Source organism: Zootoca vivipara, chromosome Z, assembly GCF_963506605.1.
Source record: "Zootoca vivipara chromosome Z, rZooViv1.1, whole genome shotgun sequence".
Lineage (NCBI taxonomy): Eukaryota > Metazoa > Chordata > Lepidosauria > Squamata > Lacertidae > Zootoca > Zootoca vivipara.
The window spans coordinates 3,573,561-3,591,472 of record NC_083294.1 but is presented as its reverse complement, the minus strand read 5'-3'; the positions used below and the strand labels follow the sequence as shown (position 1 = coordinate 3,591,472).

The 17,912-nt window shown below is 46.5% G+C and overlaps 1 protein-coding gene across 1 annotated transcript in view; it reads left to right on the top strand.

Moving 5' to 3' along the window:
- LOC118083838 (proteasome subunit beta type-7) overlaps positions 1 to 17,912 on the top strand; it is a 51,989-nt gene that overhangs the window by 33,261 nt on the left and 816 nt on the right. Inside the window, exon 7 of the mRNA XM_035112792.2 lies at positions 13,942 to 14,093. Within this exon, the coding sequence (XP_034968683.1) occupies positions 13,942 to 14,093 (152 nt within the window). The remainder of the gene's footprint in view (positions 1 to 13,941; positions 14,094 to 17,912) is intronic.

Here is a 17,912-nt window from a genome sequence, read left to right as displayed (position 1 = left end):
ATACTGGGGAAAATGTTTTTTACTAAAGAAGATAAACTGCTGATTAATTCAGTATAAAACTCAAATTACAAATTGAAAGGGCCACTGCGGGACTCCCGAAACCCTAAAGACAACAGATGTTGAATGGATACCCCCACATATTTCACACTGGTATGAAATATTAACATGGTTTATTATCCTTGTGATGTAGATATGAGAAAGGGGAGGCCAGGCTTGCGTGGGTTCTAAAAATAGCCAGCTGGAATTCAAGTCTTTAAGAGATGGCGGGCAAAGCCCAAGAAGTTGCTTTGCAATTAGAAGGAATTAAGGAAGGAAGGAAGGAAGAATTAAGGAGGAAAGTAAGGAATTAAGGAAGGAAGGAAATGTCACCGACATTCTTACTCCGGATGGCAACTTTGGGCCTCTCTGCACTCAGGAGCTGGTGGAGGCTGGAAACCATCTTGTCCATGTTTTCCACAACTGTCATGGGTCCGTCAAGGATCTGAGGAGGACAGGGGCAGCCGGCAAACCTCACACCTGACTTTCCCATGGGTTTCCCTGGCCCTCCTCCCGCACGGAACTCAAGACTGGGGACAGGTATCCATCAGTCTGCAGATGACACCCAGCTCTACCTCTCTTTCAATTCAGAACCAGTGAAGGCAGTGAAGGTCCTGTGTGAGTGCCTGGAGGCGGTCGGAGGATGGATGGTGGCTAACAGACTGAGGTTGAATCCTGACAAGACAGAAGTACTGTTCGTGGGGGACAGGAGGCGGGCAGGTGTGGAGGATTCCCTGGTTCTGAATGGGGTAACTGTGCCCCTGAAGGACCAGGTGTGCAGCCTGGGAGTCATTTTGGACTCATGGAGGTGCTGTCCATGGAGGTGCAGGTCAATTCTGTGTCCAGGGCAGTTGTCTATCAGCTCCATCTGGTACTCAGGCTGAGACCCTACCTGCCTGCAGACTGTCTCGCCAGAGTGGTGCATGTTCTAGTTATCTCCCGCTTGGACTACTGCAATGCGCTCTACGTGGGGCTACCTTTGAAGGTGACCCGGAAACTGCAATTAATCCAGAATGCGGCAGCTATACTAGTGACTAGGAGCGGCCGCCGGGACCACATAACACCGGTCCTGAGAGATCTACACTGGCTCCCAGTACGTTTCCGAGCACAATTCAAAGGTTTGGTGCTGACCTTGAAAGCCCTAAACGGTTCGGTCAGACTCATGTTGGTAGCTTCGAGAACACCTTTTCCAGGGAGTCTACTCTTCTCATGAGGTGGCCAAAGTCTTGGAGCATGTTGGTAGCTTCGAGAACCCTGTCCAAACACCTTGTCCTCTGTCGTCCCCTTCTCCTAGTGCCCTCCATCTTTCCCAACATCATGGTCTTTTCCAAGGAGTCTTCTCTTCTCATGAGATGGCCAAAATCTTGGAGCCTCAGCTTCAGGATCTGTCCTTCCAGTGAGCACTCAGGGCTGATTTCCTTCAGAATTGATCACTTTGATCTTCTCGCAGTCCATGGGACTCTCAAGAGTCTCCTCCAGCACCAGAATTCAAAAGCATCAATTCTTCGGCAATCAGCCTTCTTGATGGTCCAGCTCTCACTTCCATACATCACTACTGCGAAAACCATAGCTTGAACTAGACGGACCTTTTGTTGGCAAAGTGATGTCTCTGCTTTTTAAGATGCTGTCTAGGTTTGTCATTGCTTTTCTCCGAAGAAGTAGGCGTCTTTTAATTTCAGGATTGCTGTCACCATCTGCAGTGATCATGGAACCCAAGAAAGTAAAATATCTCACTGCCTCCATTTCTTCCCCTTCTTTTTGCCTCTTTCATTTTAGCAAATGGAGACTTGGTGTATGTGGGGTCTCCCGCCTTTGTGATAGCAGACAGCGGTGTTCTCCAGTTACAAAACATGTGTTTCTTGATGACTTAGGAACTTATGTGAAAAGCACTGGATGGAGTGGAGAACTACCACTACAAATTTCCCCTGTCCCAAATAAAGCAATTGCTTCAGCAGTTTCTGTGTGATTGCTCAAAAGCTAAAGTCTGAAGAAAGCAATAATCTTGCCATCTTATTCCACAAGGAGGTTGTGCTTCCAAGCAACAATATCTGAAATGCTTTCCCCTCCTATTGTCCTTTGGGAAATAATAGTGTGTAGAACTCTAGAATCCTCTATGTCACTGTCAGTTTAAGCTGGGAGGTTCCAGCCTCCTCTCTCCTTTTAAAAAATAAAAGAAAACTAGCTGGGCCGGCCACGCGTTGCTGTAGGTCCGCTGTTCCGTTCCCTGCAACGCAGGCGAGTCCCTACCTCCGTTCCCTGCAAACCTGAGCTGTGGTGTTTTGGGCCGTGGGTGGCAAGGGGCAGGATCTCAGCGTGGCGCTTTGTGGAGGAATGCCGTTCTGGCAGTTATAGCATATAAGAGATCTGCTGGATCTCTCAGCGGCCTTTGACACCATCGGCCATAACATCCTTCTCGACTGTCTAGAGGGGTTGGAAACTGGCGGCACTGTCATACAGTGGTTCCGCTCCTTCTTCCTGAGCCGTGTTCAGAAAGTGGTGTTGGGGAATGAGTGTTCAGACCTCTGGGCACTCACTTGTGGGGTGCCTCAGGGTTCTGTCCTCTCCCCCATGCTTTTGAACATCTACATGCAGCCGCTGGGAGAGATCATCAGGGGGGTTGGGCTGGGTGTTAATCAGTATGCAGATGATACCCAGCTCTGCCTCTCTTTCAAATCAGAACCAGTGATGGCGGTGAAGGTCCTGTGTGAGTGCCTGGAGGCGGTTGGAGGATGGATGGCGGCTAACGGATTGAGGTTGAATCCTGACAAGACAGAAGTACTGTTTTGGGGGGACAGGAGGCAGGCAGGTGTGGAGGACTCCCTGGTCCTGAATGGGGTAACTGTGCCCCTGAAGGACCAGGTGCGCAGCCTGGGAGTCATATTGGACTCACAGCTGTCCATGGAGGCGCAGGTCCATTCTGTGTCCAGGGCAGCTGTCTACCGGCTCCATCTGGTACGCAGGCTGAGACCCTACCTGCCCGCAGACTGTCTCGCCAGAGTGGTGCATGCTCTGGTTATATCTCGCTTGGACTACTGCAATGCGCTCTACGTGGGGCTACCTTTGAAGGTGACTCGGAAACTACAATGCGGCAGCTAGACTGGTGACTGGGAGCGGCCGCCAAGACCACATAACACCAGTCCTGAGAGATCTACACTGGCTCCCAGTACGTTTCCGAGCACAATTGAAAGTGTTGGTACTGACCTTGAAAGCCCTAAATGGCCTTCGGTCCAGTATACCTGAAGAAGCGTCTCCACCCCCATCGTTCTGCCCGGACACTTGAGATCCTGCACTGAGGGCCTTCTGGCGGTTCCCTGATTGCGAGAGGTGGGGGTTACAGGGAACCAGACAGAGGGCCTTCTCGGTCGTTTCAACTGCCCTGTGGAACACCCACCCAGCAGATGTCAAGGTAATAAGCAACTCTTTTACTTTTAGAAGACAACTGAAGGCGGCCCTGTTTGGGGAAGGTTTTAATGATTGATGCTGTACTGTTTTTAATATTTGGTTGGAAGCCGCCCAGAGTGGCTGGGGAAACCCAGCCGGATGGGTGGGGTATAAATAATAAATTATTATTATTATAGCATATTGGTTGCTGAGATGCAGGTTGCTGAGATGCAGGTTCGGCCTTCTGGTTCCCAGGATGGACTCTGTCCCGGCCTTGGAGACGCAGCTTCTGGGTTCTATTTCCCAGCATGCCCGGCAGTGTCTGCTGTCTGAGTTTTGAGGTCCCCAAAACGGGGTTTTACCTTGCGCTGGGGTGTCATCTGTGGACACTCACTTATTCGCATGTGACGTTGTCTCCAAATTTTATTGGCATTGGTCAAGCAATTTTGGTGAGAGGCGGAGACAAGCACACAAGCCCATTTCACATCTATATATATATAAATGAAGGGACCCAGGTGGCGCTGTGGGTTAAACCACAGAGTCTAGGGCTTGCTGATCAGAAGGTCGGTGGTTCGAATCCTTGCAACGGGGTGAGCTCCCGTTGCTCGGTCCCAGCTCCTGCCCACCTAGCAGTTCGAAAGCACATCAAAGTGCAAGTAGATAAATAGGGACCGCTCCGGCGGGAAGGTAAATGGCGTTTCCGTGCGCTGCTCTGGTTCGCCAGAAGCAGCTTTGTCATGCTGGTCACATGACCCGGAAGCTGTCTGCGGACAAACGCCAGCTCCCTCGGCCTATAGAGTGAGATGAGCGCCGCAACCCCAGAGTCGGACATGACTGGACCTGATGGTCAGGGGCAACGTTAACTTTACTATATATAAATGTAAGAAGGGCATGTGGGTGGGTCTCCACTTTACTCCGGAACTGCTTGACCGGTTGCGTTCACATTTGGACACAACGTCCCAAGCGAATATGAGAGTGACCCCGTATTGTTTGCGTAGGCAGGTGTCACACCTCGGCCACGTAAAAGCCCCCAAACCACATGTTCCAGAACTCACAACTCGGATGAAGCACAGGAGCACAGGAGAAATTGCAAAACAGCGCCCTCTTGTGACGGCCACACTGGTCCTGTACGTAGGAAAGCTTCCGTCCACAGCATCTCAGCTCGCCTTTCCAGACTGGGCTGAGGGTCCAGGATAGTTCCTGGGTCGGGACAGGGTGGGGTCAATCACAGGGTTGAGCCTGGTTGGGGGTAGGGGGGGCAGGATAGGTCATGGGTCGGGACAGGGTATGGCCAGTCACAGGGATGAGCCGGGGGTGGGGGTGGGGAAAGGAAGAATAGCTCATGGGTCGGGACAGGTTGTGGGCAGTCACAGGGATGAGTCGGGGGAAGGAGGGGGCAGAATACGTCATGAGTCGGAACAGGATGGCGGAAGTCACAGGGATGAGCCGCAGCAATGTGTGGCAGGTTCAGCTAGTTTATATATATATATAGATAGATACAGTAGGTAGATAGATGATAGATAGATATAGATATATATAGATAAGGGAGGGGATGCAGGAAGTAATCAAACCTTTTTGATACAGAGGAGCTGCGTTGGGTCGGTTCTCTCCCTGAGCTTCCCAGCAGATTTAGCTTCTCCAGTTACGTATCGATCTTGACAAAGTTTCTCCCAGAAGACAGGCATATCCACATTTCTCTACAACTGAGGCTGCTGATTCCTCTTCCATGGTCTAATTATCCTTCTCTAGGCTTTGGTATCCTTCAAGAGCTATCGTTTTTTTGCTAGTCCCAAACTCCCAGCACTTCGGTATAGATTTTACTGCCGCTCTGACCTCCCGGATACCCCCCTCCCCAGCCCAGTTATCTCTCTCAGATTCTCACTTAAAGTAATTTGTACATTTTATCTTTTTTATATATATAGTCAGGGCATAGATCATATTCTATCCTTCCACATTGCAACTGTGGTGATGTGTTTCAAAATGTCAGGATGCAGCTGTTTACAGACAAGCCAGAATTGGCACCTTTCCACGAGGTTGATGAGGAAAAGCTGAAATGACTTAATGCAGGCTCTAAAATATGTAGAAATGTATTCACCTCTCGCCCCATTTCAGTGGATTGGCATCCTTCAAACTGTCACAGATTATTTTTTTCTGAGGAAAGAGACGTCCAGAAGTGTACTGTGAGGTTGTTCTGGCGTAACATTTTATAGATGACTAGCTGACCCGGCCACGCGTTGCTATGGCTCCTCCCTGTGACTCCCCCCACTGTCCTGACCCATGACCTATTGTGCCCCCTCCTGCCCCTACCCCCGGTTCATCCCTGTGACTACCCCCACCCCCTCCCTGTAACCCGCGCCTCCCCCCACCCCTCGGCTCATCCCTGTGGCTCCCCTAGCCCCCTACCCGGTCCCCCCCCCGGCTCATCCCTGTGACTCCCTTGGTGCCGGTGTCGGCGTATCCCAGCCTGTATGTCAGGTATTCGGGGGAGGAGGGGTAAAGGCAGGGTGTGGGTGGTTTTTGGCGAGGTGTCGGCATGGTGCGGTCTGTGAGGGACAGAAGTGGGGTTTAGGTGCAGGATCCCAACGTCGGGCTTTGTGGAGGAATGGCTTTTGTGTCGGTTATAGTATGTTGGCTGGTGACGTCAGGATCTTGCGTCGGTCTCGGAGACGCAGCTTCTGCCTTCTGTTTCCCAGCATGCACTTTCGTCTCAGTTGTGAGTTCCGGAACACAGGGTTTTGGGGTTTTTACCTGGCCCAGCTCTGTCAGGAAGTTCTTCCCAATGTTGAGGTGGAATCTTCTTTCTTGTAGTTTGAATCCATTGCTCAGTGTCCGCTTCTCTGGAGCAGCAGAAAACAACCTTTCTCCCTCCTCTATATGACATCCTTTGATATCTTTGAACATGGCTATCGTATCACCCCTTAACCTTCTCTTCTCCAGGCTAAACATACCCAGCTCCCTAAGCCGTTCCTCATAAGGCATCGTTTCCAGGCCCTTGACCATTTTGGTCGTCCTCCTCTGGACACGTTCCAGCTTGTCAGTATTCTGTGGTGCCCAGAACTGGACACAGTATTCCAGGTGAGGTCTGACCAGAGCAGAATACAGTGGTACTATGACTTCCCTTGATCTAGACGCTATACTCCTATTGATGCAGCCCAGAATTGCATTGGCTTTTGAGCTGCTGCATCACACTGTTGACTCATGTCAAGTTGGTGGTCTACCAAGACTTCTCGATCCTTTTCACTGTACTGCTCTCAAGCCAAGTGTCACCCATCCTTTCCTCTTTTTTTGCCCAAGTGAGTACTTTACATTTCTCCCTGTTAAAATTCATCTTTTTTGCTTTGACCCAGTTGTCTAATGTGTCAAGGTCATTTGGAAGTGTGATCCTGTCCTCTGGGGTATTAGCCCCCCCTCCCGATTTGGTGTCATCTGCAAACTTGCTCAGGATGCCCTCAAGCCCATCATCCAAGTCATTGATAAAGATGTTGAAGAAGACTGGGCCCAAGACAGAACCCTGTGGTACCCCACTAGTCACTTCTCTCCAGGATGAGGAGGAGCCATGGATGAGCACCCTTTGGGTTCGGTCAGCCAGCCAGTTTCAAATCCACTGAATGGTAGCATTGTCTAGCCCGCATTTTACCAGCTTCTTTACAAGAATATCATGGGTCACCTTGTCAAAGGCCTTGCTGAAATCAAGATAGGCTATATCCACAGCATTCCCTTCATCTACGTGATCCCTCGCGTATTTGCATGTGTCCAAATTTGAACGCAATCGGTCCAGCGGTTTGAGAGAAAATTGGAGACGCGCCCACATGACCGTTTTATATATAGATGAAGCAACTTCTTTGCTTGCGACACAGCTAGCATGCTTTTTCACTTGCAGGGTTGTGAAACTCTATGATTCTATGATTCTACTAGCTGACCCGGCCACGCGTTGCTGTCAGCCATATGTCAAGAATGCTTTGATGGTGTTTCCTGCTTGGCTGGGGGTTGGACTGGATGGCCCTTGATGTCTCTTCCAACTCTATGATTCTATCTCATTGATTGGTTTCACTCTTTAAAGTTGCGTTCCTGAATTAAATGCACTTTTCGATGATATTCTCATTTTCCGAGTTTCCCCTGTGTCCTAATTTCTACCACCGAGTGACTTTTTAAAGCTCCAAAACAGAGGTGTACAGTATGTTAATTTCTACTACCGAATGAAGTTATTCAAGCTGCAAAACAGCGGCGTATTCTGAATGTGCTGACCGTCGCAGTCTTGACGACGGCAGCACAAATGACGCAGGGCGGTAATTAATCTCAAAAAGTACCCTAAAAGTTTGGAGTATATAAAAGGAGCGCTCCCTCCCTTTATGGTTGCAAAGCCCCAAGCTAACTGGGAATATCCCTTCTCTGGGGGACCATGGCTGCTCCTTAAATGAGATTACAGCGAGAGTGATGGGCTGTAATAGAAGTCAGTTGTGACAAGCTCGCCTCCATTGCTACATCACGCAATGGCTCCCGAGGCGCCAATGTCCTCTCTCCATTTACCGCCACATGACAAATGGCCGGCACTTGTAAAAGGCACAAAGAGGTCTCAGCCAGCCGCCTAATGGTCACCGCAGATGTGCCAAACTGCTGGAGGACCCCCCCCCCAGTTCATTAAACTGACCGCTAATGCATCTCCCAAAATGTCATCCGAGGAATTGGAGCAGTTGGGGCAGAAATAAATAAGGCTCGTCCGAAACGGGGGTTTGATAAATTATTTAGAACCGGCGAGGACATTGCCGGCATTTAATTTTGGATTCTACCGGTAGCATCTTTAAAAGATGATTTATGTGTTGTAATGCCATTAAAACTCAATATTGGCCCTCTGCCGGCCGTAAAGTCTGTTGAGATTTAGAGAATGAGTTTTCAACTGTCACCGCAACATCATAGTGGAGAGAGGGCGGTATTAAATCTTGACTTTAAACCCGTTATCAGGAGAGTTGCGTTTTGTAGATGCTCCAAAAACTGATAGATTACCTCTCTCCAACAGCAAAGTTCTCCTCTCACCCCATCCCCAGCACACAACATTTCCACATTTGCTTTACAAGTAAGGGAGTGCCTTGGTCACTTCCGCTGATTTGCAGACGGAAGGGGATAGAGCACCCAAATCCACATAGAAAATCGCATCTGGGCATGCGGAGAAGCAATGTCCAGTGCCGCGCTGCCCATGACCGGGGCTCCGGAAATTATAGAATCATAGAGTTGGAAGAGACCACAAGGGCCATCCAGTCCAACCCCCTGCCAGGCAGGAAACACCATCAACAAAGCATTCTTGACATATGGCTGACAGCAACGCGTGGCCAGGTCAGCTAGTAGAATCACAGAATCATAGAGTTGGGAGAGACCACAAGGGCCATCCAGTCCAACCCCCTACCAGGCAGGAAACACCATCAAAGCATGCTTGACAAATGGCTGACAGCAATGCGTGGCCGGGTCAGCTAGTAGAATCATAGAATCATAAAGTTGGAAGAGACCACAAGGGCCATCCAGTCCAACCCTCTGCCAAGCAGGAAACACCATCAAAGCATTCCTGACAGGGCCGTGAAACCTCCGCTTAAAGACCTCCAAAGAAGGAGACTCCACCACACTCCTTGGCAGCAAATTCCACTATCAAACAGCTCTTACTGTCAGGAAGTTCTTCCTAATGTTGAGGTGGAATCTTCTTTCTTGTAGCTTGAATCCATTGCTCCGTGTCCGCTTCTCTGGAGCAGCAGAAAACAACCTTTCTCCCTCCTCTATATGACATCATTTAATATATTTGAGCATGGCTATCATATCACCCCTTAACCTTCTATTCTCTAGGCTAAACATACCCAGCCTGTCAATAGATGCATGAAATGCAAAGCAAGATATGTCAAGCCTTGATTGGTTGTCATTGTCATTATTTGTCGTTAGGCGGGTCATTTATAAATGTAATGTCATTCATGTGTTTTCAGTCTGAAGAATTCCTGTTTTTCTGGTACTGTCAATTATTATGTTTGCTGTGTGTTAAACCCCAGAGCCTTGGGCTTGCTGATCAGAAGGTTGGCGGCAGAGTCGGTCACGACTGGACCTAATGGTCATGGGTCCCTCTACCTTTACCTTATCTCAGTACATATTTTTTCTTGCTAAACTGAGGGATGTAGCTGAGATAGGGTCACACGAACATGTCTGAGGCTTGTCCAAGGACTCGTATTTGATTTGACAAAAATCCTGGAAGCCCCCTCCCCCCCGGCTTGTCCCTGTGATGCCGCCCACCCTGTCCCAACCCACGACGTATCAAACCCCCTATTCCCCCCACCCCGGGTCATTTCTGTGACTGGCCCCACCGTGTCCTGACCTATCCCGTCCCCTCCTCTCCCGAACCCCCACCCAGGCGAGTCAGTGCCTCCATCCGACCTAGTCTGTAAAGGCAGCCCTGTTTAAGGAGGCTTTCAATGTTTAATCGATTATTTTATTTTATTTTTCTGTTGGAAGCCGCCTAGAGTGGCTGGGGAGGCCCAGCCAGATGGGCGGGGTATAAATAATAAATTATTATTATTATTATTCAGCCTAGTATGTAAACGGCAGCTGAGGTGCTGTCGAGAGGGAAGGTTCTATAGGTGCAGTACCAGCGTAGCTGCCGCCAGAGGGCACTGGTTTGCAACATGGTTCTTTTCCCAGTATGCATTTTCGTCTGAGTGGTGTGTTTTGAAACACGGGGTTTGGTTTTTTTTACCTGGCACAGGTGTGACATCTATCTTACTCTCATATTCGCATGCGGCATTATGTCAAAATTTGAAAGCAATCAGCCAAGCGGTTTTGTTGAAACGTGGATATTAATGGACGTGCCCAGTTTACATTTTTTATATATATAGGTGATTTATATATATATATAGGTGAAACTCTCGGTTAAGTGGTTTCGGTGAAGAGTGGAAACACATCCACATGCCGTTTTTACATATATAAAATTATTATTATTATTACCACTGAAGGGTTCCTGGGCCTTGCAAGCAGATCCTGCCCCGCATTTTGGTTTCTATGCCAAGTTTTGCTTCAGGAGACCATTACTCCAATGGAGGCTGATGGCTGGCATTGTGAAATTGCTTGGAAATATAGGCAGCCGAGATTCTGTTGAGAGGGAAGGTGCAGTACCGATAGAGGGCGCTGGTTTGCAACCTTCTTTTCCTGGAATGCATTTTCGTCTGAGTGGTGTTTTGAAACACGGGGTTTGGGTTTTTTTTACCTGGCACAGCAAACTTGATAAGATTAATCTCACTGTAGCATGGGTCGTTGTGTGCAAATTTGAACGTCATCAGTCAAGCGGTTTCAGTGAAAAGTGGAAACGCAACCACATGCCATTTTGACATTTATATATACAATGGCACCTCGGTTTATGAACACAATTGGTTCCGGAAGTCTGTTCATAAACTGAAGCGTTCATAAACTGAAGCGAACTTTCCCATTGAAAGTAATGGAAAGTGGATTAATCCATTCCAGATGAGTCCGCGGCGTTCGTAAACCAAAAATTCGTAAACCGAGGTGTTCATAAACCGAGGTTCCACTGTATGTATGTATGTATGTGTATATATATATTATTGTTGTTGTTGTTGTTATTATTATTATTATTTCCACCGAAGGGTTCCTGGACCTTGCAAAGAGATCCTGCCCTGCATTTTGGTTTCTATGCCACGTTTTGCTTCAGGAGACATTTTACTAGCATTTTACCAGCCCCATGATACTCTTGTAAAGAAGCTGGTAAAATGCGGTCTAGACCAGGCATCCCCAAACTGCGGCCCTCCAGATGTTTTGGCCTACAACTCCCATGATCCCTAGCTAACAGGACCAGTGGTCGGGGAAGATGGGAATTGTAGTCCAAAACATCTGCCGGGCCGAAGTTTGGGGATGCCTGGTCTAGACAATGCTACCATTCAGTGGATTTGTAACTGGTTGGCTGACCGAACCCAAAGGAACCCATGGCTCCTCTTCATCCTGGAGAGAAGTGACTATGATATTCTTGATGTCAGCAAGGTGCCCCATGATATTCTTTTAAAGAAGCTGGTAAAATGCGGGCTAGGCAATGCTACCATTCAGTGGATTTGTAACTGGCTTACTGAACGAACCCAAAGGGTGCTCATCAATGGCTCCTCCTCATCCTGGAGAGTAGTGACTAGTGGGGTGCCACAGGGTTCTGTCTTGGGCCCAGTCTTATTCAACATCTTTATCAATGACTTGGATGATGGGCTTGAGGGCATCCTGAGCAAGTTTGCAGATGACAGCATATGGGGAGCTGTGGCCAATACCCCAGAGGACAGGACCACACTTCCAAATGACCTTAACAGATTAGACAACTGGGCCAAAGCAAACAAGATGAATTTGAACAGGGAGAAACAGGGTGGATTTGATTTAAATCAAACTGATTTAAATCACGATTTAAATCACGATTTAAATCACTAGTCAGTAAGGCTTGATTTAAATCATACTGTAGTTTTCTACATAAAGACTAATTCTTGCAGTATAACTTTAATATGCAAGTAGATGAAGATTTTTAGAATAACAACTTTTCATATTAGTTTTTCATCCCCAGTTTAATAGGTTAATCTTTCATATTTGGACAACTTTACTGTTGTACTTAGGAAGGAGAAAAATAATCATTACCTTAATAATAACAATTTAAATAGATTTATTCAACTGAAACAATAACATTACAGCATATTAAAATAAAAAAAAATCCTTCAGTAGCACCTTAAAGACCAACTAAGTTTTTATTTTGGTATAAGCTTTCGTCTGCATGCACACTTCTTATACCAAACTAGAAGCTTATACCAAAATAAAACAGCTTATACCAAAATAAAAACTTAGTTGGTCTTTAAGGTGCTACTGAAGGAATTTTTTTATTTTACTTCGACCCAGACCAACACGGCTACCTACCTGTAACCATTACAGCATATGTTATTTGCTTAAACAAATATCCATGTTTGTTAACTAATTTGGCTAAACAAAAACAATATATATATATATTAAGAAACTTAGACTGTCAGCCCAGCCTACACATGAAAAACCTAAATACTGTCCACTCCAATCAGAAAAATATTATTTCTATTCTATTCACTGAACTTCTTGAAAGTTAGCACTGAAGGGGTTGTTTCTGTATTCATAGGTTTGTACAGCAATAGAATTAAGGTCTTTTTCTCAACTCTGTTCATGTTATAACATTTTTGCTGTGAAGAAGAGGCATGTGATCTCTGTTGAGTCAAATTCAGTTTTGAGAACTGCAAAAGTAAACCAAGCATCTGTGATAATATCTTGTAGGCAGAGAAACTGCCCAATAATCTTACAAAAACCTCTGGAAGAGCATGACATTGTGAATGGATTAATGGAATTTATTTACCCAAAAAATTAAACATATACAACCTTATTCTACATAATTAAAAAACTAATCTTTACTTCATGATGGAATAACCTTTGGGTGGTAAAATATTTTCCTCAAAAAGCATTTTATTTAAAAAATTCCGATTTAAATCAAAAAAATCCGATTTTTTTGATTTTTTTAAAAAAATCATTGATTTTTATCCACCCTGGGGAGAAATGTAAGGTACTACACTGGCAAAAAAAGAGGAAAGGATGGGTGACACTTGGCTTGAGAGCAGTACATGTGAAAAGGATCTAGGAGTCTTGGTAGACCACAAACTTGACATGAGTCAACAGTGTGATGCAGCAGCTCAAAAAGCCAATGCAATTCTGGGCTGCAGCAATAGGAGTATAGCATCTAGATCAAAGGAAGTAATAGTACCACTGTATTCTGCTCTGGTCACACCTCACCTGGAGTACTGTGTCCACTTCTGGGCACCACAGTTCAAGAAGGATATTGACAAGCTGGAACGTGTCCAGAAGAGGGCAACCAAAATTGTCAAAGGCCTGGAAATGATGCCTTATGAGGAACGGCTTAGGGAGCTGGGTATGTTTAGCCTGGAGAAGAGAAGGTTAAGGGGTGACATGATAGCCATGTTCAAATATATCAAAGGATGCCATATAGAGGAGGGAGAAAGGTTGTTTTCTGCTGCTCCAGAGAAGCAGACACGGAGCAATGGATTCAAGCTACAAGAAAGAAGATTCCACCTCAACATTAGGAAGAACTTCCTGACAGTAAGAGCTGTTCGACAGTGGAATTTGCTACCAAGGAGTATGGTGGAGTCTCCTTCTTTGGAGGTCTTTCAGCGGAGGCTTGACAGCCATCTGTCAGGAATGCTTTGATGGTGTTTCCTGCTTGGCAGGGGGTTGGACTGGATGGCCCTTGTGGTCTCTTCCAACTTTGGATCCTATGATTCTACTAGCTGACCTGGCCACGTGTTGCTGTCAGCCATATGTCAGGAATGCTTTGATGGTGTTTCCTGCTTGACATGGGGTGGACTGGATGGCCCTTGTGGTCTCTTCCAACTCTAGGATTCTAGGAGACGATTCCTCCAATGGCTGGCATTGTGCAATTGCTTGGAAATTGCTTGAAGGAGGGCAAATGTCTGATAACCCACTTTTGTTTCCTAGGAGGAGGAAGCCAAACAGCTTGTGAGAGACGCCATTGCAGCTGGCATATACAATGATCTGGGCTCCGGCAGTAACATTGATCTTTGTGTGCTCAGTAAGAACAAACTGGACTTTCTCCGTCCTTACGACACGCCCAACAAAAAAGGGAAAAGGTGAGTGTGTCGCTGTTTAAATTGTTTCTTCCCCCCTCAAAAAATAATTTATTCATTTTGTAAAAACAACATTAAAAAATACAAAAAAAGAAAAGAAAAAACCCAACATTTTCTTATATAAATCCATTTTTCATTCCCATCGTTAGGGGACTTCATCATTTTCTAATTAACTTACTGTATATTCCAGCGTATAATACGACCCCTGACTTTTCCAGTTAAAATATAGAGTTAGAGATACACTGGCCGTAGAAGAAATACGACTCAGCGTGTAAGTCGACCGACTTTTGAGAAGATTTTCCTGGCTTCAAAAGTAGTCTTCTACGCAGGAATATACAGTATTACTGACTTAATTAATCCCTTATTTATAAACCCCATCATTATTTCCCCACCAAACTTTCCTACCTATTTAAATTTATTCATTTGTTATTCACCACGACAAACCTTACATCTTTCCTCCCTCACGTTAGATAATAAATCTGATATAATTTTCATCTTTCATTCTTTCCCTTATTCTCTGCTAACCCCACTTTCTGTTCGCAACCCCCCCCCCCCAAAAAAAATCAGCTCAAGATATTTCTTATACAGTCATACCTCGGTTTAAGTACGCTTCAGTTTGAGTATCTTTAGTTTTTAAGTACTCCACGGACCTGTCTGGAACGGAGTAATCCACTTTCCATTCCTTTCAATGGGAAAGTTCGCTTCAGGTTAAGTACACTTCAGTTCATTTCAGGTTAAGTACGCTTCCATATGTTTTGCAACTACAACTCCCATGACAACTGACCACTGGCCCTGGTAGCTAGGGATCATGGGAGTTGTAGTTCCAAAAACATCTGGAGAGCTAAGGTTGCCTATGCCTGCTCTAGATCTTTTGGAACTACAACTCCCATGATCCCTAGCTAACAGGGCCAGAAGGTCAGGGATCATGGGAGTTGTAATTTCAAAACATCTGGATAGTCAAGGTTGCCTATGCCTGTTTTGGAACTACAACTCCCATGATCCCTAGCTACGAGAGCCAGAAGGTCAGGGATCATGGGAGTTGTAGTTTCAAAACATCTGGAAAGCCAAGGTTGCCTATGCCTGCTCCAGATTTTTTGGAACTACAACTCCCATGATCCCTAGCTAAGAGGACCAGTGGTCAGGGATGGTGGGAATTGTAGTCCCAAACATTTGGAGGGCCGAAGTTTGAGGGTGCCTGGTTCAAGCTATGGTTTTCCCAGTAGTGATGTATGGAAGTGAGAGCTGGACCAGGCACCCCCAAAGTGCAGCCCTCCAGATGTTTTGAGACTACAACTCCCATGATCCCTAGCTAACAGGACCAGTGGTCAGGGATGATGGGAATTGTAGTCCAAAACATCTGGAGGGCTGCAGTTTGGGGATACCTGCAATAAACCCATTGATGATCCTGCCAGTTGCAAAGAAAAAGCAAGCCTCTGCCCACCAAATATGTCCGCTTGTCCTCTTGTGTCAGTTCTAAAACTTTCCGATTTTCTTGTAAATTGTTTCCATAGGCAAGAGAGTTAAACCTTCAGATACCAGGATCAGGCCGATTCTGCCTTCAGAGTGCAAAGCCCAATTCTTGAGGCTGCAGACTGTTCTAGCTGAGAGAATTAAAACACACTATTGGAAAAAGAAATGCGCAAAAATTGTTCGGTCTGAAGCTGTTGTTGACCTAAGACACGCACAGGCGACCTTGGCTCTGCAGATGTTTTGGAACTACAACTCCCATGATTCCTGACCTTTGGCCCTGTTAGTTGGGATGATGGGAGTTGTAGTTCCAAAACATCTAGAGCAGGCATAGGCATCATTTGCTCTCCAGATGTTTTGGAACTACAACTCCTATAACCCCTAGCTAACAGGGCCAGAAGGCCAGGGATCATAGGAGTTGTAGTTCCAAAACACCTGGAGAGCCAAGGTTCATTGGGTGGCGAAAGCTTATAGCAGGCATCCCCAAAGTGTGGCCCTCCAGATGTTTTGGCCTACAACTCCCATGATCCCTAGCTTACAGGACCAGTGGTCGGGGAAGATGGGAATTGTAGTCCAAAACATCTGGAGGGCCGAAGTTTGGTGGGAAGTTTGGTGGGACATTTCTCCCATATCGGAAAAATCCTATCTAAACCGCATCCAAGATGGAGGACGGAGCTCCGTTCGTAAGTCGAAACATTCGTAAGTAGAGTTATTCGTAAGTCAAAGTACCACTGTATATAAGAAATTCCTTGAGCTGATTTTTATTTTGGGGGGGGGGGTTGCGAACAGAAAGGGGGTTAGTAGAAAATAAGGGGGAAAACGAAATATGAAAATTATATAGTACCTCGGTTTATGAACACAATTGGTTCCGGAAGTCTGTTCATAAACTGAAGCGTTCATAAACTGAAGCGAACTTTCCCATTGAAAGTAATGGAAAGTGGAATAATCTATTCCAGACGGTCCGCAAAGTACTTAAACTGAAGCGTACTTAACCTGAAGTATGAGTGTAATTGGTTCTGGAAGTCCATACTTAACCTGAACTGTACTTAACCTGAAGCAAACTTTCCCATTGAAAGCAATGGAAAGTGGATTAATCCGTTCCAGATGGGTCCGCGGAGTACTCAATCTGAAGTGTACTTAACCCGAAGTATGAGTGTAATTGGTTCTGGAGGTCCGTAATTAACTTGAAGCGTACTTAACCTGAAGCGAACTTTCCCATTGAAAGTAATGGAAAGTGGATTAATCCGTTCCAGACGGGTCCGTGGAGTACTCAACCTGAAGTGTACTTAACCCGAAATATGAGTGTAATTGGTTATGGAAGTCCGTACTTAACCTGAAGCGTACTTAACCCGAAGTATGAGTGTAATTGGTTCTGGAATTTGGACACAACGTCCCGAGCGAATATGCGAGTGACCAAAAACAGTTTGTGTAGACAGATGTTACACCTATGGCAGGTAAAGCAGGTAGAACCCACTGTTCTCGAACATAAAACTCAGACAGCTGGGGATGCTGGGAGTACAGGAGAGTTTGCAAAACAGTGCCCTGTAGTGACGGGTACACTGGTACTGCAGCTAGGAAACCTTCCATCTCCCTCTCCACAGCATCTCGTCTCGGCTTTGAAGGCTGGGCCGAGGGGCCGGGATAGGTCATTGGTCGGGACAGGGTGGGGCCAATCGCAGGGATGAGCTGGGGGTGGGCGGAGGAGGGGCGGGATAAGTCATAGGTTGGGACAGGGTGGGGCCAGTCACAGGGATGTGGGGGGAGGAGGGGGCAGAATAGGTCATGGGTCGGCACAGGGTGGGGCCAATCAGAGGGATAAGGCAGGAGTAGGGGGCTAGATGAATCCCAAGGCGGTATTAAGATTGCCGGAATAAATATCAACAACCTCAGATATGCAGATGACACAACCTTGATGGCAGAAAGTGAGGAGGAATTGAGGAACCTTTTAATGAGGGTGAAAGAGGAGAGCGCAAAAAATGGTCTAAAGCTCAACATCAAAAAAACCAAGATCATGGCCACTGGTGCCATCACCTCCTGGCAAATAGAAGGGGAAGAAATGGAGGCAGTGAGAGATTTTACTTTCTTGGGCTCCGTGATCACTGCAGATGGTGACAGCAGCCACGAAATTAAAAGACGCCTGCTTCTTGGGAGAAAAGCAATGACAAACCTAGACAGCATCTTAAAAAGCAGAGATGTCACTTTGCCGACAAAGGTCAGTCTAGTTAAAGCTATGGTTCTCCCAGTAGTGATGTATGGAAGTGAGAGCTGGACCATCAAGAAGCCTGATCGCTGAAGAATGGATGCTTTTGAATTATGGTGCTGGAGGAGACTCTTGAGAGTCCCATGGACTGCAAG